The following is a 21,839-nucleotide window of genomic DNA, read 5'->3' on the forward strand; positions in this document are numbered from 1 at the left end:
GCCTTTGAGTTCCATTACTTTTCCAGAAAGCATAATATACTATTAGGATAGTAAAACATGTAAGACAATTAGCCACCTACATTTCATTATAACCACCACTTAAAGGCTAAAACCTATCAATATATTAGCTAAAACCTTATTCTTATTATGTATTAGTAAGCATTTGTTGCTCCCAAATAATGGAACACTCCTATCTTTACCATCCATTAACATCTCCTAAGACATACTTGGAAACTTCTCTTGGCAATCACGTGGATTATATTTTGTGATTTTAACCTTGATTATTATAATATTTTAACCTTGAGTCTGCCCTTGCTTTACCATGGCATAAGCTGTATTTATAGATTGGTATGACCGTCCAGCATCTATGTTAGTACTTGATATGTAGTAGTATTCGAATCAGAAATGTTGCTTTGGAGTAGGAAGGAATGAGAAGAATGATTTTCTCAAAAGACGGAAAGTATTTCCATTTGCTTATCAATGAGTCCTACAAACAAAACCACAAAAATTTAGCTTATCTAAAATGTACTTGTTATGTGATCTGTCCCCAAGCATGCTGATTCTCCTGTTATTTCCCATGTCTTGCATAAAGCCATCAACTCTCCCTTTCCTTTAATTCTGACCTTGAATTACCTAGGCTGATCTCTGATCTACTTTTGACTCTTTATTGCTGTTCTCTTTATCCTCTCTCCTCTGTAGCAGAGGATTACCTGTTGTAATACACTTGAACCACTGGTCTCCCTGCCTTGATGGCTCACACTTTCTAAACATCATCACACTGCCGCCAGTTATTTAGTACAGCACAGATCAGTAAGGAGGCCACTCCTGTTATCAAACCGTGAAGCTACCCAGTCTCAGCTTTCGTCAGGGTGGAATACGGGACAGTTCATGTGTTAATCCTTGGTGGCTTCACCAGCCACATTGCCCATCCTTTGGACTACACATTCACTGCATGCTGTAGTTAAATTGGGTTTCCATTTCTATATGGAATTTCCTACTTCTATGACATTTTTAAAGCTTTCTCTTCTGATTAACATTCTTTGCTGAAATGAACTTCTCCTTCCTTTTTGAAGACCCTTGCCTTAGAGCCTTCCCTGGACCCCGTTCCTCTTCTGCAGCAGGAGAAAATTGTCTCCTATTCATTTGCTTAGAAGGTTATACAAGCTTTTATTATAGTTTATTATTATCTCTCTGATGGTCAGTCCCCACTGTCAGCTTACCTAGATTACATCACCTAGGAAACACACCTCTGGGTGTGTCTGTGAGGTTGTTTCTAGAGAGTGCTGAGGAGGGAGAACCTACCCTGAGTGTGGACAGCTTCAGCCCAGGAGACAGAGTGTCCTAAGAACCAGCTTTTATCTTCCTACTTCCTGACTGGAGATGCCTGTGCACCAAACCATGAACCACGAAACCTTCATTCACTTTATTTCTTGAATCAGCCCCCTTCTCTTATTTTTAGGAAGTCTCATATGGCCCAGGCTTCCCTTGAATTCTCTAGGTGTAGAGGATTCCCATATCATATTGGTATATATTTTTGCTATTGGCTGTAAAGGAGGATAAGAAACATGAGTACATATCTGTCTTGTTCACTATTCTTTCTCCAGAGCTTAGTAAAAGGCCTGGCATGTTTATATGGTAAATGCCAATTAAATAATTATTTAGTGTATGCTTCCTTTTTCTGTCCCAACTATCACTCCTTGAGAAGAACTTTTTTTTTCTCCTGTTCTTGTATCCCTCTGGCACAATTATTGTCTATCTTGAATTCCAGTGATGCAGCCTCAAAACAGATGTTTTAGCATTTTAAAATGCTTTCAGGCAATTTATACTTATCTAGATGATAGTTATTTACTGCTTATACTGTTTGGGAGAATAAAATGCCACAGGGAAATTTTAAACAGTTTTGATGTGATTAAAAAAAAAATTAGCAGCAGCAGCTGGGGTGGAGTGGGTTGTTTTCCTAGTTTTCTACTTTTTTTTTAATTCATGGTAGTTGAACATTTGAGTAATTTTCCATCTCACACAATGGAAGGAGGGAACCAACTTCCATAAGTTGACCACTGTCTTCCACATGTGTGCAGTGGTGTGCTCATCACCCCCACCAAATAGAACCCCCCAAATTTTAAATTTGATTATTCTTGTTTAACATATTGTTTGGGAAACATTAGGTGTGTAAATGATAGAAACTGGGTTTGTGTATGCAGAATGTGTATAAACCAGGATTTATAAACCTATGTATAAACTACCTCCAAGGTCAGAGAACAGCAACCCTAGTTCATAAGCAGGTACTAAGTGTTTTAGGCTCTGCAACCTTGTTATAATTCCTCTGTTATTATGGTGGGTATTTATAAAGCTGGATCCAGTTCAGTTGCCCAGTTAAGGACAGATGTGTTAATGCTGTCATTTTTTTTTTTCATTCTCTAAATGCATGTTTATTATTAGTGTAAGATGCCTGTTCTAAATGCTGTGGTAAATCCAGAGTCAAATCAGGTGGGAATTTTGCCCTTAGGAGACTTGCTCAGTCTCCAAGCCTAGGGACTCCTCAGCAGTAGTGAGCCTGTCTGATGCCCTTTGACACTGCCCCCAGAGCCAAGCCATCCTTGCACATTGTAGAGTCATTGTTTCCTCAAGAACAAGTTAGTGAGAGGCTTTCCCTGAGTTCAGACCCATTGTTTCTAGTGTTGGAAATCAAAAGTCTGTAGAAAAGTGAGCGAGCCAGACTTTGAAAAGGGGAAGAAAGTCACTTAATTGGTGAATTTCTTTCAGTTAGAGAAACTTGTAATCTTCTGCAGTTTAGTCAGAATATCATGTGATTTAGAATTATTCTCGTTTTTTAAGTCTCAATAGAAACTATTTCTAACAGTAAGGTTATTGTTTATATTTTCTCAATATGGTAAGCATTTCTGACTATGAGATTTGTATAGATGGTTACGTTAGGTACTTTTAGTGTAAGTTCACTCTTAGCTACTGTAAGTTCCTTTTCCTGATTTTGTTTGCCCTCACCTAAAAACACTTTTGCACAATCTTCTCAATTAAGTTCTTTTATAACATTAAAAAAAAAATTCCTTTTCTGCCCCTATAATAATATTAGAATACTAGTGAGGGTGTGTGTGTGTGTGTGTATGATTGATTTTTATTTCTGTATGTGACTGTTTTGTCTGAGTGCCTGTGGAGGTCAGATTCCCTGGAACTGGAGTTACAAGCCTCCAAACATCGGTGCTGGGAATTGAACTTGTATCCCTGGGAAGAGCAATAAACAGCCTCAACCACTAAGCCATCTCTGAAGCCCTGATATTGCTGTTCTTATTCATTATGCCTAAATCGTTAAGGAGGAAGCAAATGAACATTTAATGAATGTCTGCTCTGCACCAGGCACTGTGATAGTGTTTTCTCCTTGTAAAATTACCCTGTGGAGTTCATGCTATTTTTCTTTACTTTACATAAAAGAAAGTTGAGACTTGAAGAGGTTAATTAAGTCTCCCAAGGTTACTCTGATAGTAAGTGGTAGGCCTGGGGTAGGAACCCAGTCCCTTTTGTTGTAGAACACTGCCATTCCATCATTTAGATAAAGGAAATGGATGAAGTCCAGTTCCAAGAAATGATTTGTGGTCTTGGCTTTTGTGATAATTTTCAGGGTCTTCAGATGAAGCTAGATATTTTTATAAATTCCTAAGCTTCAAAGCAGATTGGTTTGAGTTCCCCTTAACTCAGAGAAAGAAATGAATAATATATAATGAAAATTGTCAGCTCTGAATACGGTCTGTCTGAGATTGTTGCCTTACAGTAAAGTAGGTGCTGGGAAGGGAGTAGAGTAGTTTCTGGAAAGGAGATAAATTCAAATTCCCAAGTAAGAAGAAATAAGAAAAGCTGTAAAATGCCATAGGTAAGATATTTAAAGTGTTTGATTCTTATGATGAAATTACCCTCAAGACATGGAGTTCACTTTGCAATCTCCTGCATCAAGAGATTATTCATTGGGCTGCTTTCTGGCTTTTCAGATTTGAGCTGTTGGTTAAAATGTACATCTTTCGCTGGGCATGGTGGTGCACACTCGGAGGCAGAGACAGGCAAAACTCTAAGTTCAAAGCCAGTCAGTTTCAGGACAGCCAGGGAACCACGGAGAGACCCTGTCTTGGGGGAAAAAAATGTATGTCTTCGTTACTAAGAGTTTCTGCGCTAGCACTATAACACATTGCCACATGGTGCCAGCTAAAGCATTTCAAAGGACTAGTACTGCTACTTCTAAGTACATCAAGTGTCAATGCTGTCTTTACTATAGGGTATTGCAATGCACTTTGGGTAAAGGGAGAAGGAAGATAGCATTATAGAGAATAAAGTATTTGGGACATCACAGACAAGTGCTAGTCTCTAGTTTTAGTTTAGCTAAGTAGAAGAAAACCATACTCTAGATTGTCTGTAAAAATGACCCAGTGATGAGTTGTTTAAGACATTTTATAAGGGTTTTGTGAATGGGCATTAGAGTCAGATAGGGGTGTTTGATTGTGAGTTCACCTTGGCAAGTAGTGATTATCATCCATTGGGTATACTTTTCCTTTTAAGGAACACTGGGGTACAGATGCAGAGCTGCAATTATACTAGCTGAGCTCTAATTCTAGTGCAGACACAGCTGCAGCTCGCGAGGCATGCGACTTTTCTGGTCTCAGTGTCTCTCTTGGAATGTGGCTTTCGGCCGGGTTTGCTTTTTCTTACAGCTCTAGATTCTGTGACAGCCTATGAAGGCCATTGAAAGTGAAACAGAAACTTTTTTTTTTCATAAAATGACCTTTCTGTACCAAAAATTCTGTATATATTTCTTATACCTTTAGAAATAAATAGAAATGAATAACTTCTCCCAAAAGACAACAGATAAACTTATTATTGTGAGAAGTTTATAGTTGAGTGTTATGGAGATGGAGTGTGTGGCAGGAGAAGGCTGATTTGAAGGTAGGTGTATTAGTAACCTTTTTTGTTTGTTTCTGTTTCTGTTTTGTCTCTCTGTGTATGTAGTGCCTGGCTGCCCTGGGACTCATGTAGACAGGCTGGTCTCAACCTCAGAGATCTGGCCGCCTTGTCTTTGAGAGTGATTGGATTAAAGGTTGTGGGTCATCATGCCTGGCTGTATTAGCGTTTGCGTTAGTAATAGAATCAAGATCGAAACAACTCGGGGGAAGAGTTCCTGTGGGCTGATGACTTCTCAGGCGTCAGCCCTGGTCACTTGGTCCTGTGGGACTGGACAGAGCGTGTTGGTGACAGGAACACATGGATGGAGAGATGTTTCACTTGTTGGGCCACAGGAAAGGAGAGATCAAGACAGGATGTGGGCATGGATAGTATACCCCATGGACCTACTCCCAGTGACCTTTTCCTTCAGCTAGGCCTCACTTTCAAAGTTCCCCCAATCTCCCTTTTAAATTAGTGCCACAAGCTAAGGGACCAATATACAGAACACAAGCCTGTCAGGAACATTTCAGATTTAAACCACAGCAGGAGCAAAAGAATTTGGAACTTGGATCATAAATAGTTCAGATCTATTAGTTTAGGAAGACACTGGACAAAGGCAATAATAATAATAATAATAATAATAGAAGTCAATGTAATAATAAAATGACAAAAGGAATTGGTTGGGTGAAAAGGGCCTCTTTCTTTAAATTATAATGACATAAGATAATAGCAAGGTGAGAATAAACTCCAAATCAGAATTTAGGTTTAACAACATAATCTTCGTTCTCTCCCTGTCCCACCCTTGACTCCACTATCCTTCATTTTTGTTTCTACTTTTCTGAGAAGGGCTCTGACTTAGAAGCAAAACACTCAGATGCCTAACCACCTGTTCCTCATCTGTGTCTCCATGTAGGTAATTACTCTTATTGAGCTCTTATTGAGTACTGTATATTGAGAATAAGAGTGAACAAAGCCTGATTCTTATTCTCTGGAGCCTCCTGGTGTGGTGAAGACAGGCTTTACAATGTGGTCTGTGATAGAACAGAGTTAACGGCGAGGGGGAGTTAGGAAGCTGGAGCTCTATGAAGAGGGGAGAATTTGGGGATGGCATTGACGTCTTTAATGCTTGGATGCTTATTTATCCTGCTGCTAATACCAGAGATAGACAAAGTCCTTGGCTCCAGAGAGTCCCAAGTGACCAGACTCAGTCACTCACCCTGTAATGAAAGCGGAAGAGGAGCTTCTCCAGTGGTCTCACTAGGAGCCACAGACAGGTCTGTAATTTGTCTTCAGAATATGTACAGCAGTCTCAGGGTTATGTAGCAACAGAAAGGCAAGGATTGGGGTTTTCCATGCTACCATTTGTTTGTGGTTTATGTGATCATTATCTTAGGCTATTACTCCAGGATGGGCCATGGAAAGGTCTATTTCCAGGTCTCTGCTGTTTATGGTGTACTTTGGTCCTTTGCCTTAAGATGTTAATAAGGCCTACTGTTCCTGGGATCTCAGTAGCGCTCAGAAAAAAAGGGTGGTTTTGTTAGCTGGTCAGAATCCTTTAGGTTTATGTCAGGGAGAGACATAAACTAATTTCAGCGTGGGAGAGGAATCTAGGGGGTCTTTTTCTTCCATGTCCCTTTGTTTTCCTTGTCATTTTATCCTGCTCAGTGTGACAGTGGATGCTCAGTTCTCTTGTTAAACACCTGCAGATTTAGAGGAAGGGAGGAAGACACGCCCCCCCATACACACACAACACACACACACACACACACACACAGTGTTGTGGGCCTCTGTACACATCACAAGGGAGATTGTTAGAAATCTTTTTTTTAAAGATTTATTTATTTATTATGTATACAGAAGAGGGCACCAGATCTCATTACAGATGGTTGTGAGCCACCATGTGGGTGCTGGGAATTGAACTCAGGACCTCTGGAAGAACAGTTGGTGCTTTTAACCTCCAGCCCCTAGAAAACTTTTTTTAAAGCTCCTCAGATCTACTACTTCCTGGCAACAAGTTAAAGAAGTTGAAAGCTTTAAAAATCTTAGAAAAATATTATTTTATATACTTAATGATTGAGCTTGCATTATATACCATGACACACTGATGTAATAGCAGGAGATAACAAAAAGGATAGATTACAACTATGTGTTCTTGAAATGACCCAGAACAATTTTTACGTATTCTGTGACATAATCTAAGAATTGAAAGTGTCAGGTACGTAGACTTGAGACCCGTTAGCAATTAGTAGTACCTTTCCTTGATTGTCCTAAGAAACATTTTTGGCTCAAAGATCTGGGAAGCTCTACAGGAAATTAGACACATTTATAGGGAATAAGAGTAAAAGAAAACTATTGTGTTTTGGTAGACATATCTTTTGTTTTGTTTTGTTTTGAGGGAATTTATAACATTTAAGAGATCTTTTTATTTATCTGTATCTCTAGGCCTAGCCTTGTGCCTGGTATGTAACTGATAGCAAGATTAAATATTTAAAGATGGATTTAATTGTGCCCAATAGATGTATCAAGAGTAAGCCTGAAAAGAGGACATAGCTTGGTGTAGAACACTACTGAGCATGTGTGAGGCTCAGGGCTTAAACACTAGAAGTCTGTATTAGTTAGGTTCTTTGGAGAAACAGAACAAAGTAATATATGTGTTTATTTTAAGAAATTGGTATGTATTTTGTGACTAGCAAGTCTAAAATTTATAGGATAGGACCCAGGCAGAAAACTTTAAGATAGGAGTTCAATTTTTGTTTGTTCTTTGTTTTTATGTCTTCTGCCAGAGATTGAACCGTAGACCTTGGTGAAAACTCAGTAGTAGGCAAACTCCTTACTGCTGAGCTGCACCTATAGCCTGGAGTTGCCTCCAGCCCTGCCTCGCCACTCCAGACTTGATTTTTCCGCAGGGAAACCTTCAACTTTGTTTTTTGAATGCCTTTCAGTTGACAGGTTGAGGCCTTCATAGATGATCAGATAGTCTTGAACTGACAATGAGTGTTGACCGAATCTACAGACACCTCCACAGCAGTTTCAAGAGTTAGAGTCTAGCCAGGTCAACCCATGGACTGCCTGTCACTGTGTATTTGGGTTAAGGAGGAACCTGAAACAGATTTGTGGCGTGGTTGGCAAACCTACCACAGCTCATGTCTCTCTAAGGCTTCCAGGACTGGTTTGTTACTAGAGCAAGATTTTCCACTACATACATTTATTCACATTATAGTGTAATGTGAGCAAAGAGCTTTTTATGTTACTAGGAGAAAGTGCAGGCAAGACTCACAACATTATTTTGAATAAAGCCAAAGTAGTATTTAAAAGATTATTCCCAAGAAATCATTATGTAGAAGAGCTTTGAGTTTGGAGAAATTTCATTCATTACACTGAGGAGTGGAATACAGCTCACTTGGGGGGAGCCTCAGAGTTGTTTCCTGTGTTTGACTTTTGATTTTTGTTGCACTGTTTTGCGACCCCCCCCACACACTTATTCATTAGTGTTATTGTAGAATTCAAAACTTGCCTTTGATTTAAAAGAAATTGAGTGGCTTAAAAGCAGATTGTAGAACTGGGCCCTAGCCTTGCCTCTCCTCGAGATGGAGGGGAGGGGGGCGCATGCGCGCACTGTTGAAGTGAAACCACATCGCCAAAGGCTGAGTAGGTTAATGTGGGTTAGCCAGTTTAGACTTCATGCACTTGAAACTTTCAGGTGAGAGAATTGTGAAAGTTCTCTTGCAAATGTCATTTTACGGTCCGACGTTTTGTGTGTGTCAGTATAAACACTCTCCCCTCCTTTTTAGTTTTGGGATGGTAGGGATGGAATCCAGGGCTACCATAGTAACACAGGCTATCCTGCTTCCAGCCCCTGAGCTGCGCTCAGCACAGGCCCCTCTTCTCTTCCTTCCTGAGGAACACTCCTGTAACTTTTTGGGGAGCACTCCTGTAACAACTTCTGACTTCTCCCCAAATCTCGCTGCTGTGTCAGCAGCCTTTGTGAGTCCCTCTCCATGTTTTCCCTTTTACTTGATGTTGTTGAAATTCAGAAGGCTTTCTTTGTGGAAATTGAACCAAATAATAAGACAGTATAAAACACTGAGTTCAGCAAAAGTGATTTGCTTGCGATTAACCCTTGAGAATTACGTCCCTGCCAGATAACAAAGAACAGTTTTGCTTAATCCTGCTCATTCTTCTTTTCCCTCCCTCTCAACCAAGTGTTAATGAATTCCTGTGCAATGTGTCTTATTTGTTCATCCTGGTTTTTGCAAGTAAGCCCAAAGAGAGCTCATCAGATTTCCTACTGGAAAGCTCTTAGTCTGACCCCTCAGGAAAGGCATTTCATTTTTGTAGTTGTTCAAGACAGCAACTTTGACATTCTAGATTTTTCTCTCATAGACCACATACGGTACCAGAAAATCTTTTTACCTTCAAAATACGGAAATCTACAAGTTTACCATTTTCATCACTAATCCCCATTATTATTTCTTGGACTACTTTGAAATACTTCTAATTCGTTTCTGTGCCTGTTTTTGACCCTGTATAGCTTTTGTTGTTGGTTTTTCAGCATGACAACTAGAGATCCTTAGAATTCTCTGATAATGTCAGGCCCCTGTTGGAAACAGTGGTGTCTCTGTCACTCACAGCAAGGCTGAAGTCCTGATGTTCCCTGTGAGGCCCCCACCGGTGTCCAGCCTGTGGGCCACATGCGGCCTGGCCCAACACAAAATTATAAACTTACTTAAATTGTAAGGTTTGGGGTTTGTTTTTGTTTTTGTTTTTTGTTGTTTTGTAACTTGATTGCATGGTACCTGCATGTGAACTTTGCTAACACTATCATGTCACAATGTCAAAAGGTTGGAACATGTGCACGACACTTGACCTCTCTAACTTGATTCCTTATTCGTTTGTCCTGTGCCTGCTGACTGGCCTGTTTGCTCCTCACCAGTCCCTGCCTGCTTCAGCAGGAGGATCTCTTGAGTTCAAGGCCAGTCTACAGAGCAAGTTCCAGGACAGCCGGGACTACACCTAGAGAAACCCTGTCTCGAAAAACCAAAGGAAAAAAGAAAAGAAAATTAGCCAGTAAAGCAAGCAGCATTTATAATCTCATAGGTAGTATAGATTTTTAAGTTATATTCTTCATAATAGCACTTGAAGAAAATGTATTTGCTGTACTTATCGTTGTCATTAAGGTGATCTACTGTCATAGACTGGTGTGCACAACCATAAATGATGTTTTCCCTCTGCAGGGAAGGAGGCTGATAGCTGTAGGACTTGGAGTTGCGGCTGTTGCCTTTGCAGGTACGTTGTTCTGCTTTTTAGACACACTGCGTTCCCACTTGCCCACCGGTAACAGTTACTTAGCAGTGATCAGTCAAGCAAAATACAGATAAGAAATTCTTACAATAAAGAAAATTATTGGTCAGTGAGCTAAGACAGCTGGCTGCATAATGGTTGATGTTCCTGCCATGCTCTTTCCAGTTTTATTTATAGTGTCCAATGATAAGAAATTTGTAGCATGGGCTGCTGAGATGGCTCAGTGGCTAAAGCACTTGCTACGGAAGCCTGAAGATCCAAGTTCAGACAGCCCAAACACATGCAGAGGTGTGACACAGTAGCTCATGTAATCCGGGTGCACAGTGGAAGGCTGAGACGAGAGGAACCCTGGAAAATCCTGGACCTGTATATGTATGTTGGCATATACAACAGTTAACAGTAGAAAGACTCTGTCTCAAACCAGGTCAAAACTGAGGCCCAGTGTCCTAGTTATCCTCTGACGGTGTTGTGCACACTGTGGTACACGATAAATAGAGAGAGCTGCTGGAGAGATGTCTCGGCAGTTTAGAGCACTTGATGTTCTTCCAGAGGACCAGAGTTCAGTTCCTAGCACCCACATCAGGCACTTCACAGCTGCCTCTAACGCCACCTCCAGATGAGTCAACTCTTTCTTTGGCTTTTGTGGACACCTGCCCACAAATACACATGCATACACCTAAATAAATAATAAAAGTAAATCTTAAAAAGACAAAAAAAAAAAAAAAAAAAAAAGGCCTGGACAGGATAAGTAGATGGCAGATGACAACTTTAGGGAGTCAGTTCTCTTTCCACCACAGAGGTTCCCAGGATGGAAGTCAGGTTGTCAGGCTTGAACAACAAGTACTTTTATCCCCATAGCCATCTCTGGTCCTAAAATCTTTAAAACATGCAATACAGGTGATAGAGGTTCCTTTATGCTCTCATGTTTATATGGACTCACACATTTCAAGCTCTCATTTCCTTCTGATGAACATAGCTATTCCTTGACTACTTAGTTATCTTCTAACATATTGATATTGTTTGTTTATAAACTCAGGAGAGTGTAATTCACTGCCATAATTATCTTACTAGAAAGGGTAGTTTTAAAGATATTTATTCAGTCATTAATTTACAACATTAAATTCCCTAACTAAATGTTAATCTAAGAATATTTCCTTCTGTTAGTTTTGTTTACTGTTGCTTTCATAAAATACCTTGATAAACAACTTAGGGAAAGAAGAGTTAGTTTTAGCTCACAATTCCAGTTACAGTTACTATAGCAGGGAAATCAAGGTGCCAGGATCTTAATCAGCTACTCACATCCTTAGTCAGAACAGAAAGAGAATTAATGCATGCATGCTTGTCTTCGACAGTCTTTCTCCACTCTTACTCAGTTCAGTATTCTCTGCCTAGAGAATGTTGTCTCCCATAGTGGGCAGTCTTCCCACATCAGTTAATATAATGAAGACATTTTCCTACAGACAGGCCCATAGGCTAACCTGATCTAAGATGGTCCTTTACTGAAACCATTCCCAGGTGATTTAGACTATGTCAAGTTGACAATTAAAATTAACCATTACACCATGTTATTTAAGTTTTTGTTTCTAAATCCTATGTGTTTGATTATGTTAATTGCATTTTTCTTTGGATAAAGCTACATTCTGTTGTGGTGTCATAGAATTCAGTTCTAATAGAAAATGACAGTTTTATTGGTTCTATACAGTATCTAATTTTACACAGTTCTCATTTAAAACAATCAGAACTTAAAATCAACAAGACCCACGATTCAGAGCCTTTAGATCGTTTTGCCAGCAGGGCTCTGCACCATTTGCATGACTGTAGTTAAATACTTCTGAGCTTTCATGAGAAGAAGATGTTTTTAAAGAAATTTTGACAGTTGTCATAAACATAAACCAATTTTAGTACTATTACAGAATAGGCATAATTATAAATTCAACTGTGAGCTTTTCATTTTAATTTAGAAAAATATGTATTTTGCATCCTTGTCTTTCATACAATGACAAAAATTTGTGTGTACATTGTATATAAGAGATTCATGTTACAAATTAGAATAGCAGCACTTGCCCAGAGCCAAATAAACTGAATGAAAGAGCTAGGAGAAGCTGTCCTTGCTGTGCTTCCTTGGGCTGCAGCGAGATCTAGTTTGTGTCTCAGTGAATCTCCAGACATCACCTCCAAAGGAAGCCTTCTCTGTTCTTGTTTGTTTTGTTTCACTGAGGCAGGAGATTGCTTGCTGTGCCTGGTTGTGGTTTTGAAGAATTCCGAGTGATTTGAAAGTAATGTTTTATGTATGGAATCAAGTGGTAAACTATCCGGGAAGATCTGGGTGTTGAGCTTTCCCACTGGGGTTAGGTTTGTGGTGTCTTACACAGTTTTCTAGCACAACTTGGTGAGAAGGGCACAAGTAGAAAGTGTGTGTGCTGATGTCGGTCTTGTGTGAAGCCCTCAGAGTGACTTTAGGATCTGGTTTGCTTTAGATTCTTATTTGTCAACACAAGGGAATATTAGCATGCTTAAGAAAGGGAAATTAAGTAAGATTTTAGTCCTTCTTCCAAAAACTCAGGTATGTTTTTAGAGCCGAAACTCAAGTTTTGTGTCTTTAGTAAATTTATAGGAAATCTCTGGCAAAGACCAGTTTAGCAATTTTGCTTTAACATCTATCATTTCTTGTCACAGACTTTTTTTTTTTTTTTTTTTTACTATTTTTTAAGGATAATATAAACACGTGTTTTCTATTTGGGTTTACATTTCCTAATCAAATTTAGGAATTTTTGAATGCTCAAATTAGAGACATTTTCTCTAATATGATACTTGAAATTGTGAAAATGTAAATTTGAATAATTATTTTAATACTTTGAATTCCAATAGTAATTGTAGTCTGTAAAATATCAACTTGAAAATAATTTCCAAACTCTTTTGGAGGTACCTTGGAGATAGGAGTGATAAGAAGTTTTATTGATGAGAAATCACTGGAATCACTGGAAATTCTAAATGAGAGTAAATCTTTAAACAACAACAACAAAATAAAAATAAAGTAAGATTTTAGAGAAAATAAAGACTGGAAGTAAGAAAAACAGATAATGAAATCTTTAAGAGCGTGGTTGCTTTCTTGCTCTGCAGGTTACTCTACTAAATGCAGTCCTGTATCATGTGTCTGAGGTGTTTGTTTTCTATGTATTTCAGTGTGATTATCATTGTAAATGGCAATATAATTACTCATTTAGTATCATAAGTGACTATTATAAACAGTGTCTTGTTTTAGTCAGTTTATTGTGGAAAGAGTATTAAGGTATTACTGTATTCTATAACATTGTATAAGTGTACAATATACATATAAACATTGAAAATTTCTGATGTTATTATCATGAACTAGAACTTGGTACATATGTGTTGGCTATGATAATATTAAACTCAAAGTCTATTTAGTAAATTAGAAGTTTGAAAAATAGTAAGTCTTTTTAATAAAATTTGAAATAGCATTTATATCAATAAATGATGTATGATAAGCACCTTAAAAGTAATGATTGACACTGATTATGAGAAATATATTAGTATTTGTTCTATTTACTGTTTAGGTCGCTATGCATTTCAAATCTGGAAACCTCTAGAACAAGTAATCACAGAAACAGCAAAGAAGATTTCATCACCTGTAAGTTAAATGGGGCTGTAATTAGAAAGCACTTTTAATGGTTGTTTATTGTACTTGAAAGCAACTCAGAGCATGTTTTAGGCTTCCCACCTAGAAGTCAGGAAGAAGTAGAAGTTCACCTCCTCACATCATTTATGAGTCTGTCTAGTCTATGGATTTAGTTTAAGTTTCTTAGTCATATGATTTTTATACATGAACTTCTGTTTCTGGTTTTGATGATTGCTAGGTAACTTACTGTCTGTTTTCTTGTTTTGAAGCAGGGTATAGGCAGACTTTTCTTTCCCACCAGCTATGACCCAAATAACTATACTGAGACTTAATATTAATTACAAATGCTCAGTCAACAGCTTAGGCTTGTTTTTAGCTAGCTCTTATAACTTAAATTAACCCATCTCTATAAATCTATGTGCTTCCTTGAGGCTTGTTTATCTCATGTGCATACTTCCCATGTTGCTCGCCCTGAGTCTTATGGTGTCTCCTCATGATGCCTCATACTTTGCCCTTCCTCCCAGTGTTTTCTCTGCTCAAAAAAACCTGCCTAGGCATTGGCCAGTCAGCTCTTAATAACCAATGAAAGTAATACATTGAACAAAAGGATTATTCCACAGCACTTCCCCCTTTTTGTCTAATTAAAAAGGAAGAATTTAACATAATAAAATTATATATGACAGTTATCAAGTAAGAATTACAGTTACAATATCCAGTCCATTTGTATTTGAAAATTTTAGAGAAAATATTCTATTATCTGTCTTATCTATTAGTCTAAAGTTTTATACCTAATTTACCTTTTATTATAACTAAGGAAAACTTTAAGTCTAATTATTTAGTCTTTAACTCCATCAAAAACCCCAGAAGGGTGAATGTTTCCAAGGACAGGGACATCTGGCTGCCTGGACGGTCACTCATAGTTCTTCTGTAACATTGGGGCATCCAGCTTTGACCTACAGGCCTAGTATATCTGACAGACATTTTTGAGAAGCAGGACATTTTGAAGGACTGTCTTACCTTGTCTTGGGAAAGTTTGGCAGGTGCTTTTTTATTTCTTTCTTTCTCATCCTCATGGTCCAGTTTGAATAGTATACTGTCAGTAGTTGAGGCAAGGGCAGTTGTTGTCTTTGTTGTTTTATTTTTTTTTTTAAGTGGCTAGCTTTTGCCATAAAGAAAGCAAACTCCATATGGAGGTTCTTTGATGCCCATCATCTGCTTTTGAAGTAAAATGGTGCTGTCAGGAGCAGATGTGTCTAACTGTCATGAAAAACCTGGTTATTAAACATATTAAATGCTGTATTCTCTAGGTCCTTGAAATGTTTGAAGACCATCAATGTATTGAAATATATCTGTTTAACCTTGAAAACATGCTTAATATGACTACAAGTTTGATTATTGTAGATGGCTATTAACCTATATTTCTTAATTATACATTTTTAAATGAATTGCAGAAGTACAATACCCCAAACAAGAGTAGAAACATACATATAGTATAGCAAAAATAACTTTAAATTTGTATTACTAAACCAAAATCTATACCAATATAAAATATTTTGAGATTATAGTTGTTTTGGGGGGTTAAAGTAGATTCAGTAATCTGCACTCTTATCCTATCATTCCTATATCATATCCCCCCTTTTTTCTTTAGAAAGAGATCTTTGAATTTAATTCTTTTGTTTAGTTTTTTTTTTTTTCTGACTATGACCAATCACAATTTGTAACCAACTCCCCTAAATAATGACAAACATTCATAATCCATTGAATAACCAAAACTCACCCATACCCCATCTCTTGGGAATCTGGGCATTGCTCTCTAGACTACTTGTTGTTTGTGGGCATTGAATCTTTGGGGTACCTTGAGAAAATCAGGATAATTGTTAAGTCTTGACTGGAGTAGTTTGTGAGGTTGGATCATCTCAACCAGCAGCCTTGAAACTGTTCTGGATGCAGAACTCTGAGGAAACTGCAAGATAGGTTCTCTGAGATGCTGGATCATCTGGACCATTCATTTTTATTTGTGCCTGGTTTCCTTGTTCTGAAAATACATAAACTTTTAAAGGAAATGTGCATGTCTATATTAATACAAGTATAGATTGTTGACATGGGGCCTGCGAGGGACCCCTCAGGGTGTTTCCAGCTTGCAAAGGCAAGGGATCACCTTGTCTGTCCCTTGTTGATGTACATTCCTTAGTCCAAAGTCTGACTTTGCCACACTTTCTGCATAATCAAGAAGGAAGAAGCATTCTGTTAGGATTATTTCTTGAAAAAACATTGTTTCTAGGAACGCTCTGTTTACAGTCCTTTTTTCGGTGACCGTTTTTTACTGCAATTGAAACATTTGACATTATTATTTTTCTTCAAACTCTGGAAATCACCTCTCCTCATCATGATGAGATTCAATATTGATTGTATCTTGGATTCATTCCTCCAAGGGTGCTGATCTTGCCTTTAATGGCCTAATTACCCTTTTGCATTGTGCATTAGCATTTTCAAAAGCCAGAGATTCAATTATTATTTGTCTAGCTTCTGAATTAGGTATCATTCTCTTTTCTGCTGAAGTCAGTCTTGGTATGAAATCAGTAAAGGTTTCTTTTGGGCCCTGTATTACTTTAGTAAATGACTCAATTTTCTTTCCTACTTCTTCAATTCTGTCCCAAGCATTCAAAGCTGCTGTGCGCCATTAGGCCAGGGTGTGGTTATCATATAAAGATTGTCTTTGTGTATCAGCATAATTACCCTCTGCAAATTGATCTTGGGAGATTTCCATACCTCTAATCTTGCTTCGTTTTTTAATGGTCTTAGCCTCATCCTTCCACCAGGTCCTCCATTGTAATTGTGGACCAGCCTCTAAGACTACTGTAACCAAATCTCTACAGTCTTGAGGGATAATTCTGTTACAAGCTGACCATGAGTTTAACATATGCTTCACAAACGGGGATGCGTGTTTACTTGGGACTGTGTGGCTGCGGAGCTGGGTGGGACACAGGAAAACTTCCATCTTCAGATTGTATTTTGTACACAAGTTAGCCAAAGATAATTTTTTTTTTGTTTCATGACTGAGCAGGTAAAATATATATTATGTATTTTGTAGTTTTTCTAGGTTTATTTCTTTATGTCTGTAGCCAGGATTTTCAGGGAATCTTCCCTGATCAAACCTGGTCCATATCAACCTGGAAGGAATACACAGCCTCTCATTTCCTATGGAAATAAAAGCAAAACCTCTTCCCCAAAGTAACATATTTTTTTGATTTCCATTTTGAAGTCAAGACATTTTAAAAATAGATTGGTTGGTTTAATCCAACGGTTTTCATAATCCATTGTGTCTTAGCAGCTGTCATTCCTTCATTAGCAATCAGAAAATGCAAAGACAACACAATAACATACAGGATCCAGACTCTGTGTTTCCCATCTTTCTGTGGTATTTTGTTGTTGTTGTTGTTGTTGTTGTTGTTTTTCACTCCTTTTTAAAGGACTTGACATTATTATTTTTAAACTTTTTTTTTTAATCTATGACTGTATATACCTTTTCTCTCTCCCAAGCCTATGTATATTTTTAAACACACTGTGACCTATTTAGAGGTTTTTTCTTCTGGATCTGTTTTTACTGAGCACTTGTATTGTTTTTTGATTGCATGAGACAAATCTTAAACTGTTGTGTCAGCTAATGGCACGGTCCAGCTTAGTGTATGACAGTAAAGCTTGGTGGTTGGTGGATAGCTTCATCCCGCAGGCAGCTGCCAGAGATGCATCTCTATACTGTGGCCAGCATGAGAGACATGAGACTAGGAAGCTGTGTTTGCCTCCTGTTTTGTGTGTTTACAACCTTTTTTAAGCTTTCTCAGGTCTTATGTGGATGTAGGTGCTGGATGTTTGACACCAGCAGGGTCTTGTGTATCCCAGGCTGGCCTGAGTTCTTTGCTCTTACCGAGTGGTTATAGACACGCACCACCATATCTAGCCTCTTTGGGTTTTTGTTTTATGAGATAGCATCTCACTGTTTAGCCAATGTTAACTTTGAACTCTCTTGGTCCTCCAGCCCCATATAGCAACTATTGAGGTTACCACACCTGTCTTATTTTTCCTTTTGAACTACTTATTATTTACTCAGTAACCATTTAGTGAGTGCCCACCATTTACCAATCCCTGTGCTGGGAAATGAAAACAGCAATTGAGTAAAACAAAACAAAAAACAAAGCCTCTACCTTAGTAGAGCTTATGCACACTGTATTTCAGCTTGAAATTTGAAACTAGTTCCTAATATCTCTGCACCTGACCATCTCAAACATAACTTTGCAAAACTCCACCACAAAATCTTATAGGACTATATGTTGTGGAATATATTTGAAGATGTGTTATATTCATTGATGCTGTGGAATATTTGTTTAATGATGCAAAGATGTGTTGCATTCTTTTATGTTGCATTTGTTTAACTCTTTGAAGCTGTGTTACTTTGCATGCCTAAAACACCTAATGATCTAATAAAGAGCTGAATGGCCAATAGCAAGGCTAGAGAGGGATAGGCAGGACTGGCAGGCAGAGAGAATAAATAGAATGAGAAGAGAGGAAGGAGCGAGAGAAGAAGAGGAGGATGCCAGGGGACAGCCACACAGCCACACAGCCAGACATGGAGTAAGAAGTTAAAAAAAAGGTATATAGAACAGAGAAAGGTAAAAGCCCAGAGGCAAAAGGTAGATGGGATAATTTAAGTTAAATGCTGGCTAGAAACAAGCCAAGCTAATGCTGAGTGTTGTAGAATATTATTTTAAGGTATGTTACTTGCATTTGTTTAACACTGTGAAGCTGTGTGACTGTGCCTGTCTAAAACACCTGATGGTCTAATAAAAAACTGAACAGCCAATGGCAAGGCAGGAGAAAGGATAGGCAGGACTGGCAGGTAGAGAGGATAAATAGAAGGAGAAATCTGAGAGGAAAGAAGAGGGAGCAAGAGCAGGAGGAGGATGCAAGGGGCCAGCCACCCAGCTACACAACCAGCAATGGAGTAAGAAAGTAAGGTTACAGAAGTAAGAGAAAGGGAAAAGCCCAGAGGCAAAAGGTAGACAGGACAATTTAAGTTCGGGAAAGCTGGCAAGAAATAAGCCAAGCTAAGGCCGGACATTTATAATTAAGAATGAGCCTCTGTGTGTGATTTATTTGGGAGCTAGGTGGCAGCCCCCCAAAAAATAGTAAAAGCAAACAACAGCTGGGCATTCATAAGTAAGAATAAGCTTCCGTGTATTTATTTGGGAGCTGGGTGGCAGGCCCAAAGAGTGAAAAAAACAACTACAGCTATTCATTCATTCAGCAGAATTCTAGATATTTTTTATTTTTATAAACTTAAAAGAAGTGCAGAATGAATGAAAATGAGAATGAAACAGCAACTCTGTGTGTGTGTGTGTGTGTGTGTGTGTGTGTGTGTGTGTGTGTGTGTTGGGAGCTGGAGATATGGCTCAGCAATTATGAGCACTGGCTGCTCTTCCAGAGACTTGGGTATAGTTCCCAGCACCCACATGGCAGTTGCAGGGGATCCAACACCCTCACATAGACACAACAACAATGCATAGAAAAAAATTAATGAATAAAAATAAATAAATCATTTTTTAAAAGCTACAGTGTGAATTGCAGTTTTGATCACTGTAGTGTAAGCCTTGCCTTTTGCAAACTAGGAACAGATCTGGACTCGATCAGCTTGGTTTGTTAGCAAAGACATTACAGGCATGTGGGATTAGTTAATAACAGCCCTTCAAAGGAAGACATAGTGAAAGTAATTCAGCCCATATTCAAAAGAACTGCAAGAGATTCTTCCAGAATCTGAGAATGCATGTCTGTGATTATGGAGTATAGGTGTGTTTTCTGCTTCCCATTTATATTTGATTTGGCTAACATATTCATAGGTAGATATTCAGCATTTGTTCAGTTAGTATTCACTGTGTACCTGCTACATGGCAGATATTATAGGCAGTGAAATATATTCATAGACCAAGCATACTTCTCTCTAGGAGTTTATGTTTTACATTTTAGTGCAGATAAACAATTTAAAACATGAAAGTATATCATTTCTAAAATTATCAAGTATCATTAAGAAATCCAAACCAGTGTAAGAAAGAAGAATGCTGGAAGAGAAGGACCTTCGTTCATCTAGGCCAGGCAAAGCCTTTTAGGAGATGTGGACAGGGACCATATGAGCATCTGAAGGAAGTGTTCTGAGCAGTAGGAGCACTGAGAGGTCCCAAGGTGGGGTGAGCACAGCAGCAAGGATAATTCCAGTAGTGTCTGAAGAGAAACCAGCTCAGGCCCGGTCTCTTAGGGCCCATAGACCATGAAAGCACCTCTCATTCTTTTCTGAGTACAGAAGATTTTGAACAGGGGAAAGGTCAAGACAGGCATTGTTTTAAGTTATCATTTGTCCTGCCAACCACTTAGAGTATAGACAAGAGTGAGCCAGAGCAAAAGCTCTGGAGGTCGTTGAGAGGGAATGGTGATGTATGATAGAGACACGAGAGGAGTGATCCTAACAGAAATTGTGACAGGGCTCATTGAGTGCATGTTGTCTTCATCTTTCCCTGTGTGTCCCTTGTGACTGGAAACACATTTAGAAAGAATTATCATGCTTCTGCTGTGGTGATGCTCTGTAGATATATGTATGTATATCATGAAGAGAAAACCTTAAGCCCCTGGAGCACTGTACTGAGAAAAAGGCGTTGAGAATATTTTCACCATTGCACCGCTCAGTAGAGGCCTACAGCAGGGCAGCTGGTATTGGGCATGTCGCAAGACTTTTCTTAGGAGGGGAAAGTGATTGATGTGCCACCCTTTTCCTTGTGATGATTTTTTTTTTTTAAAAAATCTAGCTTTTTCTTTTTAAAACAAAATGTGATTCTAGTTTGTAGGGAAATAGTTTAGAATATCTTAATCATCGTCATCTTCAAGAATAATTCTTTACATACTAACCAGTCCAGAGAAACTGAAACATGAAGTATGTGCATAGCTTCTCTTCACATTAACGAGTCCCAGCTGCCTCATAAATACAGTGTTACGGGATTCGAGAAGTACTCATTTTTGAACCAAGTTGGGTTACTAAAAGAATAGGATGTGCAGTTGTATTCCACTATCTCATTCACAGGCTTTCTGTTTATTGTTTTGTATACTCTACTTTATTCAAGTTTTACTGTCCTGTTCTTTTCTTTTTCTTTTTTCTTTTATTTTTGTACTGTCTTGTTCTTAAATCCCATTTCTCTTAGTCATATATTTAAAACTTATTATCTAGGAATGCTGGCTGGAGTGAGAGTTCATCGTGTGCTTGGACGGTGAATGTTTTCACTCTTTTTCTGCTAACAAGATTTGTGTTGCCTGCACAATTATTAATGGTTAATTATTGATTGTGACTCTTTTCTGCTTGAAATCTAGTGGTCCCTGATTAACAGAAGTAGATGTCTCTGATGGGATGCAACCTCACTGCCCCCCCCCTTGTTTCCATTGTTTGGTTTGGGGGTTCAGTTACTTTGTTTCTTTAATTATTGATATCTTACTATCTTCACCAGGATTCTTAATGAACTGTAGCTTACTTGGAGATTCTCTTTTATTCTTTCATACTGCTGTTTTTCTTTGATTATTTCTTCCCTCTATTAATTCTCTATTTCTAGGTTGTGTATTAGAAGATGCTGGCATCTGAGTTTGTCCTTTAGTGTCTGGCTCTTTCATCTCATTTTTGTTCCCGATAATGTTTTTCTTTTACATTCTGCAATTCTTCCACAGTTTAAAAATCACCAGGCTGGTGGTTAGCTGTGGTCATTCTTTAAAACAGTTCATCTGAATTTTATACAAGGGAAATGTTTTACATTTTATTTTATTTTTAATTACATGTATGTGTGTGGGTTTGTCCACATAGGGGTGCAAATACCTGAGGAGTGCAAAAAAGAGTGTTGGGTTCCCTAGGGCTGGATTTATGGGCAGGTGTGAGCAGCAT

General features: G+C 38.4%; 1 protein-coding gene across 2 annotated transcripts in view; it reads left to right on the forward strand.

The window, feature by feature from the left end:
- Positions 1 to 21,839, forward strand: part of Dnajc15 (DnaJ heat shock protein family (Hsp40) member C15) — a 56,793-nt gene that overhangs the window by 2,395 nt on the left and 32,559 nt on the right. For both annotated transcript variants that reach the window (XM_028878538.2, XM_028878542.2), the window contains exons 2-3: positions 10,173 to 10,224; positions 13,815 to 13,888. In XM_028878538.2, the coding sequence (XP_028734371.1) occupies positions 10,173 to 10,224; positions 13,815 to 13,888 (126 nt within the window). The remainder of the gene's footprint in view (positions 1 to 10,172; positions 10,225 to 13,814; positions 13,889 to 21,839) is intronic.

The sequence above is a fragment of the Peromyscus leucopus genome, chromosome 9 (genome assembly GCF_004664715.2).
Source record: "Peromyscus leucopus breed LL Stock chromosome 9, UCI_PerLeu_2.1, whole genome shotgun sequence".
NCBI lineage: Eukaryota > Metazoa > Chordata > Mammalia > Rodentia > Cricetidae > Peromyscus > Peromyscus leucopus.